Source organism: Zonotrichia leucophrys, chromosome 4 (assembly GCF_028769735.1).
Source record: "Zonotrichia leucophrys gambelii isolate GWCS_2022_RI chromosome 4, RI_Zleu_2.0, whole genome shotgun sequence".
Taxonomy (NCBI): Eukaryota; Metazoa; Chordata; class Aves; order Passeriformes; family Passerellidae; genus Zonotrichia; species Zonotrichia leucophrys.
Window position 1 is genome coordinate 60,850,997 of NC_088173.1, and position 18,462 is coordinate 60,869,458.

General features: G+C 38.7%; 1 protein-coding gene across 2 annotated transcripts in view; it reads left to right on the forward strand.

Moving 5' to 3' along the window:
- Nucleotides 1–18,462, forward strand: part of STIM2 (stromal interaction molecule 2) — a 70,015-nt gene that overhangs the window by 36,173 nt on the left and 15,380 nt on the right. For both annotated transcript variants that reach the window (XM_064711914.1, XM_064711915.1), the window contains exons 3-5: nt 9,897–10,011; nt 16,909–17,020; nt 17,647–17,762. In XM_064711914.1, coding sequence (XP_064567984.1) covers nt 9,897–10,011; nt 16,909–17,020; nt 17,647–17,762 — 343 coding nt within the window. The remainder of the gene's footprint in view (nt 1–9,896; nt 10,012–16,908; nt 17,021–17,646; nt 17,763–18,462) is intronic.

Sequence of the window (18,462 nt, forward strand, 5' to 3'; positions counted from 1 at the left end):
TTTACCTTAGATCTGTTGCAGGCACTTCATGTTATAAAACAATACCTATTACAGAGAGCAGTCCAGAAGAAAGATTTCTGGTTTGGTTTACATTTTACAGACAAGTATTAAGGACATTGTCCTTACTAATGGTAAATTAAGTCCTACAACCTAAGGAAGTTTTTGTGACTGTGCTTGAATGAGTTTGGTAGGTAGGCTCCTGGTGGTCCTGGCAAAGGACTTGCCCTTGCATTTACTCAACTTTACCATTGGGATTCTCAGAATTACTGGGTAAGAATGGAAATGTCTGTGTAGTTTGTTGTGCTTGCTTATTTTGCGTTCTGGCCATTATTAGGCACATGCTTGACAACCAAGGGGAGTGAAGATGTTCCCTAAAAATGAGGGTATTGTCATGTGGTTCTGACACCCATTCTTACTGTAGATGAATGGGAGAAGAATCTAGCCCCGTTTCATCATCCTTTTTTATAACATCTAGGGGAAGATTGTTCTCCATGAATGAGTTATGAATTATCATTGTCAAATTTATTGTGACGCTGCTTACTTTTCTGTGTGCCTATGTGCAAACAGCATCAACAGGCCCCATCCAGCCTGACTCTGAACTCTTCCAGGGATGGGGTCATCACAGCATCTCTGCACAGCCTGTTCCAGTGCCTCTTTACCCTCTAAGTAAAGAATTTGTTCCTAACATGTCATCCAAATCTCTTCTGTTTTAGTTTAAAACCACTCACCCTTGTTCTGTTGCTATCTGCCTGGGTAAATAGCTGTTCTCCCTCTATTTTATACTCCTCCTATATGTACTGAAGGTTGCAATAAGATCTTCCCGGAACCTTCTCCAGGCTGAACAGCCCAGCTCTCTCAGCCTGTCTCAAGATAGGTGCTCCAGTGCTCTGATCATCTTTGCTGGCCAGACTTGTTTCAGCAGGTCAGTGTCTTTCTTGTGCTGGAGGCAGCACTCCAGGTGGGATCTCAGAAGAGCAGAGGGGCAGAACCACTTCCCTCGACCTGCTGGCCACTCCTCTTTCAGTGTAGCCCAGGATGCAGCTTGTTGGCCTGTGAGTGCACACTGTTGGCTCATGTTCAGCTTTTCATCCACCAGCACCCCCAAGTCCTTGGTAGGGTTGCTCTCAATGACTTCTCCCAGTCTGTGTTCATGTCATGCATTGCTCCAATGCCGGTGCAACACCTTGTCCTTGGACTTCATGAGATTCTTATGGGCCCACTCCTTAGGTTTGTCCAGATCCCTCTGGATGGTATCTCTTTCTTCTTCTCGTTCAGCTGTGCTGTTCAGTTTCATGTCATCTGCAAACTTGCTGAGGTGCTCTGTCTGTGTTATTGATGAAGGTATCAAAGAACCCCTCTCCCATGAGAGAGCCATGAAGGGCACCACTGATCACTGGCTTCCACCTGGGCAGAGAAGGATTGACAGCTGTGTCCCTTCAGGCAGTTCCTTATCCATCAAATGATCCATCCTTCTAATCTCTCTCCAGTCTGGAGATGATGAGGATGTTATGTGCCACTGTGTCAAAGGCCTTTCAGTGATCTAGTTCATGACATTTGTTTGGTCTGCCCCCATCAACCACCGCAGTCACCCCACCATAGAAGGCCACCAGATCAGTCAGACACTGCCCTTAGGGAAGCCAAGCTGGATTGTCTCAGATCACTTCATTGTTTGTGCTGTAACATTGCTTCCATGAGGATCTGCTCCGTGATCTTCCAAAACACAAAGGTTTGAGGCTCAATGGTCTTTATTTTCTCAGGTCTGTGTTTCTCCTCTTTTTCAGTAGGAGTGATGTTTCCTTTCTCCTGATCACCAGGGACTTCACCTGACTGCCATGAGTTTTCAAAAATAATGCATATAGTCTGCCTTTGTTATTGCAGAATATTTGGGACAGGCACAGTTCAGTCTGCAAACTGAAACATTAGTGATGGAGTGTGAGCTTCCTGAGGAGCTTCCCAGTACTTTGATTTCTCTTGACTTGTACTGCATTTTTTATACACTGAAGCTGAGGAAGTTAAAAGACAATACTGGAACATTTATACATTGGAAACATTTTATTAGTATTCAGAAGATTTGCCCTGGTTTCCAGTGGACCATCTTTATATCTGACCTTAATTTCTTCCTCTTCCAGAGAAAACAAGAGAAACTATGCTAAAGACCTGCTTAAATGGCTGAAATTATAATGGTTGATGAGGCATGCTGTTCAGCTGGGGTAATTAGAGATGGGTGAAACTAGATGTTCAAACTACACATTGTGCATAAAATAAGATGACTTAATTGTAGCCCTTGTTTCTGCTAGTTCATTTTTAATTATTGAAGAAATATTTAATAACCCACTCTCTGCAAAGTAGCACTTTTCTACATATAATTTCCACGCAAATCAGTGATGAATATGTATTTGCATAGAGTGCTTTCTTCTAAGACATTAAATGCAAACCTGAAATTAATGAGAAATGCAGTTTAATTGCAAGTTCAGCTAGTAACCTCTGTTTTTCTTGTAGTGCTTTTACTAAATCTTTACCATTATCTTAAAAGATCTACATTTACACAACATGGTTACCTGATTACAGTAGGTCTGAATATGTACTAAATATGTCCTATTTATATTTCAGAACAAGATTTTATTTTGTTTTGTTTTGTCACAGTGGGTAATGCTGCTTATTCTGATTAAGAATGAGGACTGATAATTAAAAAACCCACTTTATTAGAAGTTAAGCTTACATGGAATAGAGGGATTTTACTTAACAGCAGGGAATGGATTTTCTGTTTTATGCTGCATGGTTTTTACTTGCAAGACTCCTGAAGAGCAGCATATTGAGTATGTGGATTAGGTGTCCGTTCTCTTTTGACTTGGCAGGAAGAATGTGACAAAGTAGAATAACTTTCTGCTGTTTTAGCTGCACCACAACAGTGTTGCAAGGATATATTTACACCAAGGAAGGAAGTTCTTGTAAATAAGTTATTTTGAGACAGGAAGGTAAAAAGAGCTAAAGATGTTGAACTATTTATTTTAAGTGTTTTAATTTGCTAATTCCAACAGTTAACTCCCTACAGTGATTCCAGAGATTTCATCTGCATGCAGTTTATTTTTCCTAATGTTTTCATGCGCTGTTTTAGGTTGTAGCTTGTTTTTCTTCTAAATGAAGGACCAAATGAACCCATTCTGTAAAGAAGGAATTTTTCTAGGATATTAAGAAATTTGAACAAAGATATTTCCTATTTTCTCAAAACGTATCTGATACTGGAAGACCTTTGGACATACTTTGTATGGACTGGAAAGAAACTTGTATTTGACTTTGATAAAGTTGATGTGAGGAAACCTGATCTAAACTTTTAGCATGGGATTTAATAGCAAAACATGAGGGATTTTGTTGAAGTCTTATTAGGAAGTTAGAGGGGCTCTAGTCTGAGTATGGAGTAGTTACTTTTCACCACAGTTCCTTTTTTCCTTATTATTTGGTGTGGTACAGCAGAGAAAAAGAAAAAGGAAGAAAAAAAACCCTCTATACTTATTATGAGGGCAGACTAATATGAATTTTTCTATCAGACTTTGCTGATATTATTACTTTATATGTCAAGGATTGTTGAAGCTGGTTTCAGGAGGTAGGCTGTAAAGGGGTAAGTGAAAGGGAGAACGTGGTGTTACTAACTGAGGTTTTAGTCATGTGTTGTGGGAGGCTATCTGCCTCAGGAAGCATCTGTTGCACCATGGGAATTTGTTTTGTTTTAATGATGAGACACAAGCAATAAAACACACTTATCATATGTTCACTATTTACATAGGTTTTTCCTGTTTCCTTCACTTGCCATAGCAGGTCCTACATAAAGTAATTTCCTCAAGGAATCTCTCTGCAGTGTTAGAATTGGTTGATGTTTTTGAAGTGTTAGTATCTTGCTGTGTGTCTGATGTCTCACCAAGCTAAAGGCACAAATGTACAGTTGTGCGTGGGATCTCTGGAGAGATCACTTCATATTTTGCTTAAGTTTTTTAAAGGAGATAACTGGAATTGTCACTTTATAAAAAAACTGCAAACTGAACAAACCCCATAGAGAATCATCAACACCCCGCCCCATGCCCTTCTCCCCAAAAAATAATTTAAAGAAAGACAAAAAGTACAGTAAGGAGAAGAGACTGCAGCATTGAAAGCATCAGAGAATGGCTTTTAGCAGGATGGTCAAAGCAGTTGGGACCTCAGAGATGATATGCTAAAGTGACTGGCTTAAAAATGTTGTCTGGAGGCAAGAATCAAATAGAATCTAACTTTTGTGGGCTAAACCAGGGAAGATGATTCTCTTCTATACAGTGATTAAAGCAGGAGAAGTAGCTACCATGGTCTGGAATGATAATACTATTATAGCACTTTGGCTGCAGTAAGTTTGATAGGGATAGGCTTCATTTTGTTCTCTGGAAATATACTCTTAGCAAGATGTTAAATGTCCTTTTAAATTCCCTTAGTATTTTGATTTTGTCATTGTCATTTATGTAATAAAAGTCCTTAAACTGGAGTTAATATTTCTGTAAACAACTTAATATTTTGGTGTCAGCTTTTTAGACAAAATTCTGCCTGTGGAAAAATATGTGCTGCAGTGGTTTAGAAATGGAGAACATTATAACTGGTTTTTTTTATGATGGCTCCTGAGTGCATTTACATCTCACTGTGCAAGACAGTCTGTTACAAACATTGGTCTTTGGAACAAGGATTTTTAGCTTCTTAACCAGTGCAGCAAATCCTTGCCCCCAAAGCTACTGGGTTACTTTGAATTCCTTAATTTGAGGAATAATAGAGGTCTTGAATAAATAGAGGTCTTTTTTGAATTGGTTTTTATTTTTTTTTTTTCATTCAACTGCTAAGGTATTTGTCTCCAGGCAGAGTGTGTTTTAGTCTCCTGAAGTTTTGTAAGCAGCTCTGAACGTGTCTCGACAATTTGTCTTTGCAGAGCAGGATAGGGAGCCAGGTCTTGTGTGAAAACATGGATGGTGTTAGTTGACAGCTGTGCCAGTGCAGAGAAGCCCTTTGCAGAGGCAACACGTGTTCTCCTGGGTACAGTTGATGGAAACCTTTCCAACGTGGCTTGGAGCAGACCTGCCTCACGCCTCGCCTCCTTGGAAGTGCTGAAGCCAACACGAAGCTGTCTGCACCTCTTTATTTAGTCCTGCTACAATAAAGTGATCCCTTGGAAATTCTGTCTTGGCTTTGCAGAGTTTACTTTGCAGTAGATAGCTACACTTTTGTTTTCAGCTGGAGTAACTTTTTTGATAGAATGTGTAGGTTATTTAAGATATACTTGATAATACTTTCCTGGCTGTGTCCTACGTTGTTCTTGTCATGTTTTATTGTTAATATTATAAAATATGTTTTATTTTACTTTATAGCATCTTTAGAAGCCATTTCTGTAGGGTAGGCAGTCATACCTGAATCATGGTATGTTGCCATTTAAAAGCACATCTGCCATCATAATTTAGTCAGTATGTGTGACACTGCAATAGCTGCAACAAATCTTGTAGCAAATTGATGTGAGGAAATGCACTAAAAGGCTGAAGTTGGAACTTTTGCTGATTTTTCCTTTGAAGGTGTAAATATGAATGAAATAACACTGTTTGAGGAATAGATGCTCAAGGGTGAGAGTAATACCTGGCCAGGAGATGTTACTAATTGTTCTTAAACTTGTCAGAGTCTATTTTAAGCTGATGAAACTGAAAATCATAAACTTGAGCCTTCACCCAGAACAAAATATAAACATCATGAGAGTGGTTCCTGCTGCTGTTAGAGAGTGTGGTTAATTTTACCTTTCCAGTGGCATTCTTGAAAGTATGCAAGTGCTTGTTTGTTCTGAGTCTTGCAGCATCGATATTTTAACTTACTTTTCTCTCTTTTTTTTCTTTCTGTTTTTTTTCCTTTTTCCTTTTTCTTTTTAACAGCATATATGTGTATGCTGTTATAGTACTTCTGGGATCAAAACTCTAGTTTCAAGTCTAGGTATGGTGTTTTTTTTAATTCTGTACTTGTTTTTGGAGTAATTGCTTTTGACCAATGATTATTTTTGTTTCATACAGAGTTTTTAGGGAACTTATCTTCTGCTTTCTTGGTTTCAACTTTGTAGTCTTAAAAGGACTTCTCCTTCCTGAGTAATTATGTTGGCTAAGATAATACTTAGATGTGTTTTTCTTAGAGCTTATTCTTTTAACCTCCCTATTTAGAGTTATTTTTCTAACCTTTTCTTTGTATACTTAATGACCAGAGCAACAAAAGAGAGATTAGCTGCCATGACAAAGAATAGAAAAATCCTCTTTTTAACTAGAGTTGTTCTGTTTTTGTCTTTCTTCAGTTTAGGTCCCAGTTCTTTTTCTTAAAGAAACACTTCCATATTAGGCCACTTTGGAAACAAAGATACAAAAGAAAGACGTTTGATGTTGTTATGTGCCTCTTCCTCAGTGAATGCACTATTCCTTGAAACTCGGTGACCTCTTTCCAGATACGTGCACTGTGACTTTAGTTGTGACCTTGTGGTGTCAGAGGACCTCTTTGAGGAAGTCATCGTGGTTCTTTTCTCGGGATCTGGGAGCAGTATGGGTAGGATAGAAGAGGAGCTTTTCACTTGGAAGAAGTTCTCACTCAGAACTCAGTAGTACATCTCAGAGATGTACTATCTCTGCCTCTGAGCAGTAACTGTGCTGGTTACTACCTGCAAGCTGCTTTCCACTTTGTGTTGACGCTCCCTTTTAAAAAGAGGGCGGTAGTTAAATCCTCCCGCGGCTGGCCCGTCCCGTCCCGGTGCGCGGGGCCCGTCCCGTCCCGGTGCGCTGGGCCCGTCCCGGTGCGCTGGGCCCGTCCCGGTGCGCTGGGCCCGTCCCGCTCCTGGCGATCCCGCGCAGCGGAGCCGCTCCCGAGCGCCTGCGGGCGGCGCCCTCTGCGGGCGGCGCGGCGGAACTGCAGGCGAAGGGAGCCGCGCTCGTCCCCGGGCCTGGCCCGGTGGGATGGGCAGAGCTGTCGCACCTTGGAGCTTTTTGTTTTCAGCTGACATCTTCCTTCAGTTCTTTACTTCTAACAGTTGAGCAGTACTGTTAACAGCTACTCAGATTTTTCTTGACAGCACCTGTAACCGACCAAAAGTTCTCACCCTTCGATATTTTACAACTTTTACTGACAACTATCAGTAAAGGTAGCGAGTTTGTACAAACAAAAGTGATCTGAGTTTTAGCTGAGAAGACTCAAAATTGGGCCAAGCCTGGAGATACAATATATTCTGTCCCTCTTCAGCAACTTGATCACCTTACAACACTTGTTTTGAAAAAAAAATGTCCCTGCCTGACATTTGGAGTCCCCAAGGACTGTGCATCATCAGTCACTGGAAAGCTGAAGAGTGAGCGCTAGCATTTACCTTAACCCCCACGTGAAAAGAGATAATCTTTACAGAAAGGGACATATAAGACATGTTTTTGCTGTATTTTTAGTATGTTATTTGCAAGTTCCTGAAAGATATTCTGGGAATGTCAGTTGACAGCAGATTCTTGCAGTCTGGAGGGAAAAGGTAAGGTGGGAAAGCATCAGTTCTTTCCTGCTGTTCCATCTGTAAGACTGTACTATAATCTGGAAAGCTTTAGGGACATTAGTGGATAAGAAAATTATTTTGTTGGTTTTCTTTTTGTTTAGCTCCTGCTCTTCAGTTTAGCCTTTAATAAACATGGAGTGGGAATGAACAAGACAATCCATCTTTCATTGCATGTTGCATGACAGTTGTAGAATTTGGCAGCTTCATGGAAGAATTGCCAATATGGGAAGTATTCTGAGTTCCCACTTGGATGATGGAATGTGCAACAGATATTTTTACATTTCCATACAGTTACAGCATACAGTCCTGTGCTTATTAAACCTTTTTACTATTGCTGATCCATGGTTTTTCAGAAGATCTGTAATTGCCTTTGCCCCAGCAGGCTGTTATTTTCAGTTCTCACATATTTCATAAGTTTTTCATATATTTCTCATGTATATGCATGCATATTTATATATCTCAATTTATGCCATTCTTATACACATGGGGAAAAGGAGTTAAAAATGCTTATGCAGCTTGTATGGGCTAAATGGAACTATTCTAGGAATCAAAAGGCTTTACAAAATTAATTTGTGACAATCAGAAAAAGTTTTGAAGTAATAAATAAAAGTAAGAGGATTTACATCCAGTCAGTGTTTTGATACTTTGGTTCTGTGGTTTATTTAAGGAGGGCAAACTAGTATGTTGTCCCAAATCCATCAGTTAGGGGAGAAACTTCAATCCATTCATAGTTTGAGATTCCCTCACATTCTAGTAAAAATATTTTAGTTGGGGAGAATTTGCATATTAAGTTAGGGGGAATTGCATATTTCTTTTCTTGTGTATTTCTGCTATTGTATACTCTGCCTTTTTATTAAGAGTTAATATTATTATTTAATGTTGACTACTTTTCAGTGTCTCCTGCAGTTTCTGAACGGTATACTCTGTAGGTTTGTTGGAAATGGAGCCTTTGTGGGATGCTCTGCACTTGAATTATTACCTGGACTGAATTTTAAGAATTGAGTTCTTTTGCAGTGCATCACTAGCATGGCTTTCTTCCTCACCTCTCTTGAAGTGGTGATGACATATGATCAGCTGTATAAAAGGCTATTTTTGGCTTGGCTGTCATGACTATCTGTAGCTGGTTTTGTTGGAGTAGCTTTATTGAACTTTATGAGCAGAGGAAAGCAAGCTATCTATTGTGGAAGGTTACTTGGTTTTCTGGTACTGCTAGTACCAGATACTTGTTTTCTGATACTGCTCCTAAGGTTTTCACCCACAGAGACTGTTCATACAGTGCTTTCAGGGACTGATACTTATGAGGTTTCCACTATTAACTAGTTGGAGGTCATTTACCAACTAGTATTCCAACTTTTCTAGGCATTTATGAGATCAAAATATTGAATGTATTTTGCAGTTCCATAGCTTTTCTTGGGTGTGTATTTGGAGAACTGTTTGTAGCGACTTGTGGAATACTGATACAGCACTGCCATCATAAAATTGTATCATAGAACCATGGAATGGTTTGGGTTGGAAGAGGCCTTAAAGATCATTTGATTCCAGCTTCCCTGTTGTAGGCAGGGACATCTTGCACTAGCTCAGATTGCTCAGAGCCCGATCCAGCCTGGCCTCGAATGCTGCCAGGGATGGGGCATTTACAGCTTCTCTGCACAACGTGTGCCAGTGCCTCACCACCCACTCTGTATGTCAGGGTTGCATGATATTCCTTTTTATAATGTTTGCTAAAAGGCTTCCTATTAATTACTGAAAATGAAGCAGCTTTATGTAATGCTTCTGTGCTTGGAGTGTAACCACTGAGGAATGATTAGCAAGCAGAAAATTGGCCCTCAGATGACTTCTGTTTTTTAATTTGATGAATAGAAGTCAAATTTTTGTTGTCTAATCAAAAGACTTTAATACTACTTGGTAAACAGCTTACTCTCATCCCTCAGGCAGTTGCATTTAACTGGTATGGCAGGATTCAGGCATTACTCATCCAGAAATGACTGGCACACTTTCAAATCTTACATGGCCTTGTTTTCAAGGAGGGGAAGTTGGTTAAATGTCATCAGAATAGAGAAGTGTACAGCGTGACTGTGTGGTGTGTTCCTGTAATCACTGTAAATCTGAGGCATACTAATGATTTTCAACTCAGTGCAGTGGCAACTGCATTGTCAGTTTTTCTAGAATTTAATAATTGTGAAAAACAAATCTTGTAAGAGGGTTTACCTTACCTTCTGTCTTTGATGCAGAAAACTCAGATCTTGCATGGGGAAGAAATGGGAAAGACTTTACCTGATTTCTGTGCAGTTTCTCTTCAGAAATCATCGTTTAGGCATTTAAGATTATGTTTTTCTCTTTTCTTCAGTTTCTAAGGGAAGATATGCAATACAAGGATGCCTCAAATAAACATAGTCACCTGCACAGAGAAGACAAGCATATCACCATTGAGGATCTGTGGAAACGCTGGAAAACATCTGAAGGTAGGTAAAAAAGTGTGGCTGAAAATGGCATCGGTATAATTCAACAATTTTTCCACCAAGTATAGAGGAGTGAATGAATGACCTCTTGAAGCATCTTCATCAGTCTGTTTTGACACTGTTATTTATAGGCACACGTAAATTTGATTAAGAACTCAGCTAGAGGTAATTTCCTCTTCATGTGCTTTGTGTATTGTAAACTAAGTAAACTAAGATAGTTTGCGTGAGGTTGTAATTTATCAAGGTGATGGTGCAAGTGCTGAATTCCAGATTAGCATGTTTTTGGTTTAATAAACCCTAAGAGTTTCTCCCAAGCTATTTAAATTTTTTTAATATAGTATTAAGTGGAAAATTCAATGCATTTTCACTTTGATTTCGATTTTATTTGAGCTGCAAAGATCTAGAATTCTTAGTCCAAAGAATTTTTGAAAAATCTTCTTTAACATGGGATACAGTAAAATGCATTGACAACCCAACACCATCAGCCCTCCCTCACTTTGATTTAAATGAGATAAGTTGAGCCAACTATTCCAAGTATCAAAGGACAGTATTTAATCAGCACAGTGTTCATTGCCAAATACGTCCCAGGATATAGTGATTAAAAAAGAGATCTGAAATGCTAGAATTGTTAGGAGAAAAATGCCTGACTTCCTCAGCCCCTTCCCCACCCCAGCCCTCATTCCAGAGGTGTTGTGCTGTCCTGGCTGTGGCCAGGCCAGGATTAATTTTCAGCAGCAGTCAGGAGGGGGCATGGCTGCAGCCAGGGTGTTATCCTACACCTGCACCCCACGTCATTGCTGGGAGCTGGAACTGGCGTGTCTCTCTGTGCCGGGGAGAGGAGATTCATTCTGGTGGAGAAATATGGGGAACGGACCCATCTGGTATTTGTTTATTGTCAGGGGCTTTCCATGTGAGTAGTTTAGTTTTCTTATACCTTTTGTCATTGTATTGTTGCTCTTGTTGTTAATTTTCTTATCTCATTGCTGTTTCCAGTAAATTGTTCCTATCTCGATTTGTGATCTTTACCCTTTGTGCCTCCAATTGGAGGGGGAGGGGAAACTGCACGTTTGTAAAAGGACTGCTAAATTTGAGAATACCTAAACCACAGCTTGTTCTAATAGTGAGCATAGAGAGATCTAAAACTTAGTATGGGTCAAACAACTGAAAGTAAGAGCAGGAGGGGAATGAATCCAGGAATATGGCATTGGTTCATTCTGCTAATGCAGGAAGTCACTTAACTGCACTCTGAGGTAATGCATGAAGTGTTTGGAATATAGTAAATTTTTGTTTTAACCAGTAACTTTTGGCCTTATCTCTTCAAATATTCCTTAAATACTTATTAACTGAAGATCCTGTTCCCTGAAAGTATTGCAACTAAATTATCAGAAAAAATTATTTCCTCAAAACTGTAGGTGTAAGTCATGAATAACTGTTAAAAATTTAGGCTTCAGTGATTCTAGAAGTATAGTTCATCTGTTGTGTATATCTTTATTCCAGTGTTCTTGAATGTAGTGAGTAAGACTCAAAAGACTTGGAGAGGAATGTCTCATCTCATTGTGTCTGCTTATAGTGGCTTTATTTGTGTATCCTGCTGAGAGAACTAAAATTGCACCAGAGGGAGACCCTTAGAATGAGACTCTAGAGCAGTGTTAACAGTGGTCTGATGACTGTTAGAAAGCATGAAGCCTCTCAGAAAATGAACTACTTTAATTTGATTTTAGGTCACATGGAATATGTTGCCATTCCTTTATATGTTTTAGGAATTCTTGATTTATTTGTTTTTTATGTGCCGCTAGTTTACAGCAATTTGACTACATTAAATAAGAGGATGGAAGGTAGTATAAATGATAGTATCAGTAATTTGAGACTTTTAAGCAATCTGCTGAGTTGTCTGTGTGAGAATTGCCAACTCTATTGCTCCTGACAGTATATACAGAAACATCTTCAGGATCTACTGCTGCGTAGTTTATGCTGAGTAGAATTTGCCTATTCTTTGCCATAAAGCTTGCTTTATGTGGATATTTGTCTTAAATATTTGTGAAATAGCTCAAAGGTGTTCTTTGTTTAACATATTGGTGGTGCCAGACTGATAAGATGTGAGGGAAGAAAGCAAAAAAATGTCATTGCTGTTTGATGTCTCCTTTTAGGACTAAGGAAAGTAGAGATTGCTTTTAAATAATTGATTGAAAAGGATTTTATACCCTGAATATAACACTGAGGATTGGCTGCATTCAAAGCTCTAAAAATTGCCTAATAAAAGAAGGGGCTTCAGAATACTGCTTTTTAGTATTTCTGGCACTGGGCAGGTTTTTGATGTCCCTGCCTGGTGCAGAATCCTTAAGGCATAGTCTAGGCTGGTGCAAATTAAAGGAAGTTCAAGGATGTTACAGGTTTTACCTGCATGGCAGGAGTCACATCATAGCCTGAATCAGCATCTAGCCTCTTCTTGCTGTGTTGCCACTCAGTTTAAAGGACTCCTTTGGTACAAAACAAGACTATAATTTACTTAAGTTAGAATGTGCTTTTTATGACCTTTGAATTTTTTAAAATCTAATTCTACAGACTGCTCTGTTTAGAGGAGTGACTATGAACTATCATAGCTGTTCAAAATGCAGAAAACACTTCTCTCTGAGAGTCTTCTGACTTCTGTTACTGTTCTTCAGTGTAAATGCCAGTATATGTGCTTGTTGCATGGTATTCTTTGTCTCCTCTTCTAAATAAGCAGTATTATATATGTACTGCAGAGTCTTTCAGCTATTCACAAGTAACAAACTTAATAGCTACTGTTAGGTTAATATCAAAGGTGTAGTATCTTTTCTGCAAAGGCGTTGAAGAGGTAGTAGTTTTCAGTGTGGAAAAGGGGACAGATGAACATTTGTTCCTGTGTTCATCAGTATTTATTGATGTCTGAATGGCAGTCTTTGTACAATTATCTCTGGAAGTTCTCTCACTCAGTGGCACCTGCTGTCTCTCTGTGCCCCTGTAATGGGCTGTGGTTGTGTGAATTTGCTCTCTGAAGAGCAGGGTGTAGGTATTTAGTCTCAGTAGCAAGAGGGCTGTAAAATCAGTCCAGAGCCTTCAGCTGGGTGGTTCTCTGACCTGTCTCAGAGAGTAGGGCTGGATGCTGCATCCTTAGTGATGCAGAATTGTCCCTTGGGACTTGATTTTGTAGCCAAGTAAAAACTGTTCAAGTCAAACCTGGAGCTCATGAATGCTTGGCTATTGTCAGACTAATCTGAATCCTATCAAAACCTAGTTGTAACAAACAGCCTAAAAAAAAAAAAAAGTTTTTTTTTTAGCCATTATGGCATATTTGAGCTTTAATGTATAGTATCTCCTATGGACTGCCCTATAATACAAATAAAACCTTCTTGCCTTCTATGTGTACCTTTTGTCCCCTTTATTTCTCTTTCCCTCTTATGGAAAACAGGAGGTGAACTAAAGTCTGGTACATTATTTGTTAGGGTAAAAAGCTACAAAAATGGCTCTATATTTGGATGTGTGATCACCTGTTGTATTTTGATGTACTACTGCACAAGTGTTCTTGCAGCAACTGGGACTAAACTGCATACCACAAACATGTTGTGGTTGTCTTGCTCTCTAATCATTTGCTGTCTCAGGTTTTAAATATCTGGAGGTTGGAAATGAATGCAAGCAGGGCTTGGCTAAGGATGAGTTAGTTACATAATGCTGCATACTGCTGATGTTACTGCTGAAGGTCCTAGAAACTAAGTTTTGAATCCTTTTGTGTGATATGATAAATTTAACATGATGATAAATGTAATGCAAGAAACTGATAAATAGCCTGATCTTTTAATTACTATGGGTTAATAATGAGAAACTTTCATACAGGCCCAGTTAAAGCTACTTTTGCTGTCTTCACCTTCAGGTATGTTGGTAGAAGAGTTGAAAAGAAGTAGAAAAAAACCCCAAAACTCAAACTTGTGGTTGAATATAATAGCTGATGGAGGGCTAGAGACTGAGTACTGCTCTTCTATACCCGCCTGCCCAAAGCATGTTGCTGACATCCTCTCTCTGAAGGTATCTCTTTGTAAAAAGAGTTGTGAGAGAGAAGAATGTTATAATTAGTCTGTAATGCTATATGCATTTAACTTACAGTAATTGTGGATTGCTACTCTGCTGTCTGAAGTATACTGCTTTCTTTTTTGGTGATAAACGAAGGAAAAATTACAACCTTAGCTAATTAGTGTGAGTTGGCACCTTCTAATTGGCAGTGCTGATCAAGATGAGTTTCAGCTGCCTTGCTTGCCCTTCGGTACCCTGGTCCTGGTGAATATCACACTTGCCTCGTGTCATGTTTCAATGCTGCTTGTGGAGAAGGGCCAGTTTGCTTTTCAGTACTTCATGCTGTTGCAGAACAAACATATCTGTATGTCCTGAAGTCTTAGTGGAGACAAGTCAGGTAATACTCCTGACCAACACATGGTGTATGGAAGTTAACAACAAAAAGAAGCAGTCTGAATGTTTTCACTGATTGATAGCATAGGAAGGTAAGAACAGTGTAGTTTAGAGACTGAGTCCACCTGCAAAATTTGGGGATCTGGGGGCACTGACACTGGACTTCTGTGAATGAAGAATTAGTTTACATAATAAATCTAAATTTCTTGCAAAATATGTATATGAAAAGAGATTCAGATGTAGACATCCCAGAGTAAGAGATAACAATATATATTCATAGCCTAAATGGTTGAGTGGTCAGTTAAAGGACACAACACAAATAAAGTAGTAATTGATATTATTTTTAATAAATGAGTAACAGTGTAAGAGTACAGAGAGTACAAGTTTCAGTTCTAGTTTAGGATAGACTGTGGTTACTTCTTTTTGCAGTTTCTGTACTAATGGAGGTATCTGATACAGTGACAATAATGAATAATAAAGTGCTTTTTCCAGAGTGTAACTGCTCTGTTTGGGAAAATTTCATGGATAGTCCATGAAGAAAACATCACGCCAGTCTAAGCAGTGCAACAGATGTGATTTGCTCTATGGTAAACCACTTAAATGTGTAGCTAATTTCTTTCAGGATAATATGTTTAGTCTTACCACTGGATTATAGAAACCCATAAATTTATGTAAAATTTGACAGAGTGTCTACAAAATTCTTTCATCAGTAGAAGTGAAAAGTCTCAATGGTATTTTTAACCCTTGCCCATGACTTACAAACTCAGTGAATGGTGTGGCTTCTGAAATGGAGTGTTCTGTAGTGTCAGTGATAGTCTGTAGTGTGCAGTGGCTGGTTTAGGTGGCTTTTTCTCATGTCACAACAAAACAATGCTTTTACTTTGGATCAGTCATGAACATATTTCTAGAATGCAGTTAAGGTGATACCTCTCTGGAGGATTTTACCACTCTTTTGATACTTGTAATGACCAGCCAAATGACTTTGAATCATTTGTAATTGGATTGCTTATTATTCACATAACAGTGTTAAGAGTTTTTGCAATGGGGAAACTACCTGTTTATAAGTAGAGCCCAGACATTTTGCATAAAATCTTAGAGTAATGTGGTAAATTGTAATATTGTAATATGACAAAACCAAGTCTGTGTCAAATCAATACCTGACTGTAGCTTACAGGGACAGAAGGAAATGGGGCAGCAGACTGGGGAGATTGTGTAGCCATTCACATGGACAGATTACAAGAGGTTTGTACTGAGTTTGTTTTTGAAGCTGTGAGTCTGTGAAATGTGTTCTGTCTCCACCTATCAGGAATGATAATAATCCTAAAATGTTTAAGCTTATTTTGCAGCTGTGCTAGTGTAGACAAGAGACCTAGAAGTCCTTATTTCATTTACAGTGTGAACTGAAATATGAATTTGAACTCATAAAAATTTCCATTGCCTGCAGCTTTACCTGTCAAGCTTTCAGCAGTGCTTCCTAAAGGATTATTGGCAAAAGTCACCACTGAGAATGTGTCCTATCATCTGTGCCTAGCACTGTCACATGAAGGTAGTGCTAGATAGAGAAATGTTCAAAAAACCCTCAGTTTTTCATTTGAATACATGTCTGTCCAGAAAGAGACCATCCCTGTTTCTTTCCTATGCAGACAGATTTTGCAGACTATAAATGGAGTGAACAATTTCCCTTCAGTTTTGTCAGTGTGAAGCTGCAAACTGCAGCAGCTGCTCTTTAAGGGACAGAAATGTGATTTTATTTTTTTGGTAGTATCTGTGGGTAGTATTTTCTTAGCACATCTGTAGCTATGAATGTTTATGTAGAGTGTCGCTGTTATTAAGGAAAATTGTTAATTATTCTCTACATTTTTAGTATTTTTTCATAAAGTATTTTTGCATGTTATTCCACTTTTCTTGGGCATGTTTGAGAGAGATATAATAGTTTTCCTGTTACATTTCTTCTGTCTTTTGGTGCTTTCTTTCAGTCTCCTCTCTCCTTCTCTTGTCAGCTCCCATTTTGTGGTTAGAAGGCATAAGCCTCTAAGACAATTCTTGTCAAAACAAGTTCTTAAGGCATCTCCTGGGGAAGATCTTGGTACATTGCCTCAAATGGTTACAGCACCAGCTGATGAGTGTCTAGTTCTGCAAGGGTAGCGAGGACAAAGGGGCTGGAATCACTTTAAGGAGTTGAAAGTCACAAGATGCTGTCCTGATTGAAACTAAAGCAGAAGACTCAATTGTTCTGTGAAGGTTTTAGTAAAGAAATATTTCTATTGGTTACATGCTTGTTTATTTATAGTTTGCCTAAGCTTTCACAGGGGAGCATGTAATGAAAAAGGCAAAATGCCAGAAACACCTTGGTAATGCTAATTTTTCTGGAATTATATTTGCCTAAACTCTTCTGGTTATTGTAACCTGCTTTTCTACTGCTTGTCTTCTAAGCTGTTGATTTTTTAGTAAAAACTTAAGGTAATTGAATTATTCTTTCAGTTCATAACTGGACTCAAGAGGACACTCTTCAGTGGCTCTCAGATTTTGTTGAATTGCCCCAATATGAAAAGAATTTTAGAGACAGCAATGTCAATGGAACAACACTTCCCAGGTAAATATATCTTCTGGATTAGTTTCAAATAATTCCCCATAGGTTGCTACATTAGTTTAAATGGTAGGAACAACTCTGTGAACCTGAAGTCTAGCAAGTCAAATGCAAGAAAAGAGAAGTGTCCTTGTAGTTTTGAAGAGGCGGCTGCAGGTTTTTTTCTGCCAGAATATTTCAAAATATAACTTCCCTAAAAGTTTTATTTCTTTCTGTGGCCCTTATCAAAGGTCAAACTTCCTTTTGAACATCTTCTGATTTATTGTACGGGTATATACTGCTATGTAACTCTAAAGTACCTTTCCTGGAGCATAAATACCACACCTGAGCATTACATGTATTTAGGAGTTGGTGTCACAAGTCTGTGAATATACCTTTAACTGTGCAGAATGGGTTTATTTAATGATTTTTTTCCAGAAAGATAAGGATAGTTAAATGACTTTATTTTCTTTTTTGCCACATGCTGATATGCATTTCTCTAGCATTACTGCTGTTTTCTCACTGTATTCTCACTCTTAATTGCATAGCTGTAATCTGTGTAACTGTGGGAAATGCTACTGATGTCTTTTTTGCATAGAGTAATTTTGAATATAGTTTATGGAATAGGTAACATTTTGTCTTGTCATTAACAGGATAGCAGTAAATGAACATGCTTTCATGATCTCTCACTTGAAAATAATTGATCGGAGTCACAGACAGAAGCTTCAGCTTAAAGCCTTGGATGTTGTTTTGTTTGGACCTCTCACTCGTTAGTAACTTTTTGGAGATTTTTCTTATCTCTTGATTGTAGGAATTCAACAGAGCATATTTTCCATGACACTTGATAGTGTAGATAGGACAGCTTATCTATTTTGTGGATGTGCTGATGGATTGCTTGGCATGCGTTGTGGAACTCTGCAATGAATTAAAAAAAGTTATTTAGGTGCTGTGAGCAGAACAAAGGTTCACTTCTGTGTGTAAGATCATGTAGAAATTTTAGTATAACCCCACTTGATAGAGGGTGTTGGCTTTTGTGTCACAAGAAGTGTCCTCTAAATATTTTTGACTGTTTAAATTGCATTTATGGCTAAGGTTACATTCATTTCTCAGTTAGCTTGGACAGTACAGCTGGGATGCTGAAATGAGAGGGGATGACTTTCCCCAAGAAGAAAAAATGAGATGGTGATGCAAATCCAACACCTGTGTTTTGTGAGTTTAAGTGCAGTTAAATTTAATGCAGGAGTTCCACATCTGACCCATTTTACCATATGCAGCCATGTCCATAGCTCATCACCAGTGCTCTGCATGCCTGCTTGTACACAGTTACAGCTCTGCTCTGGTGCTGTGCATGTCAGGGGCTCCTGAGCTACTCAGGCCAGATCTGAGCTGGAGTCACTTTGTGTTAGACCTTTAATGCTCACCGAAACTGTCTTTACAGAGGTGCAAGTGACTTTAAAATTTGTACTAAC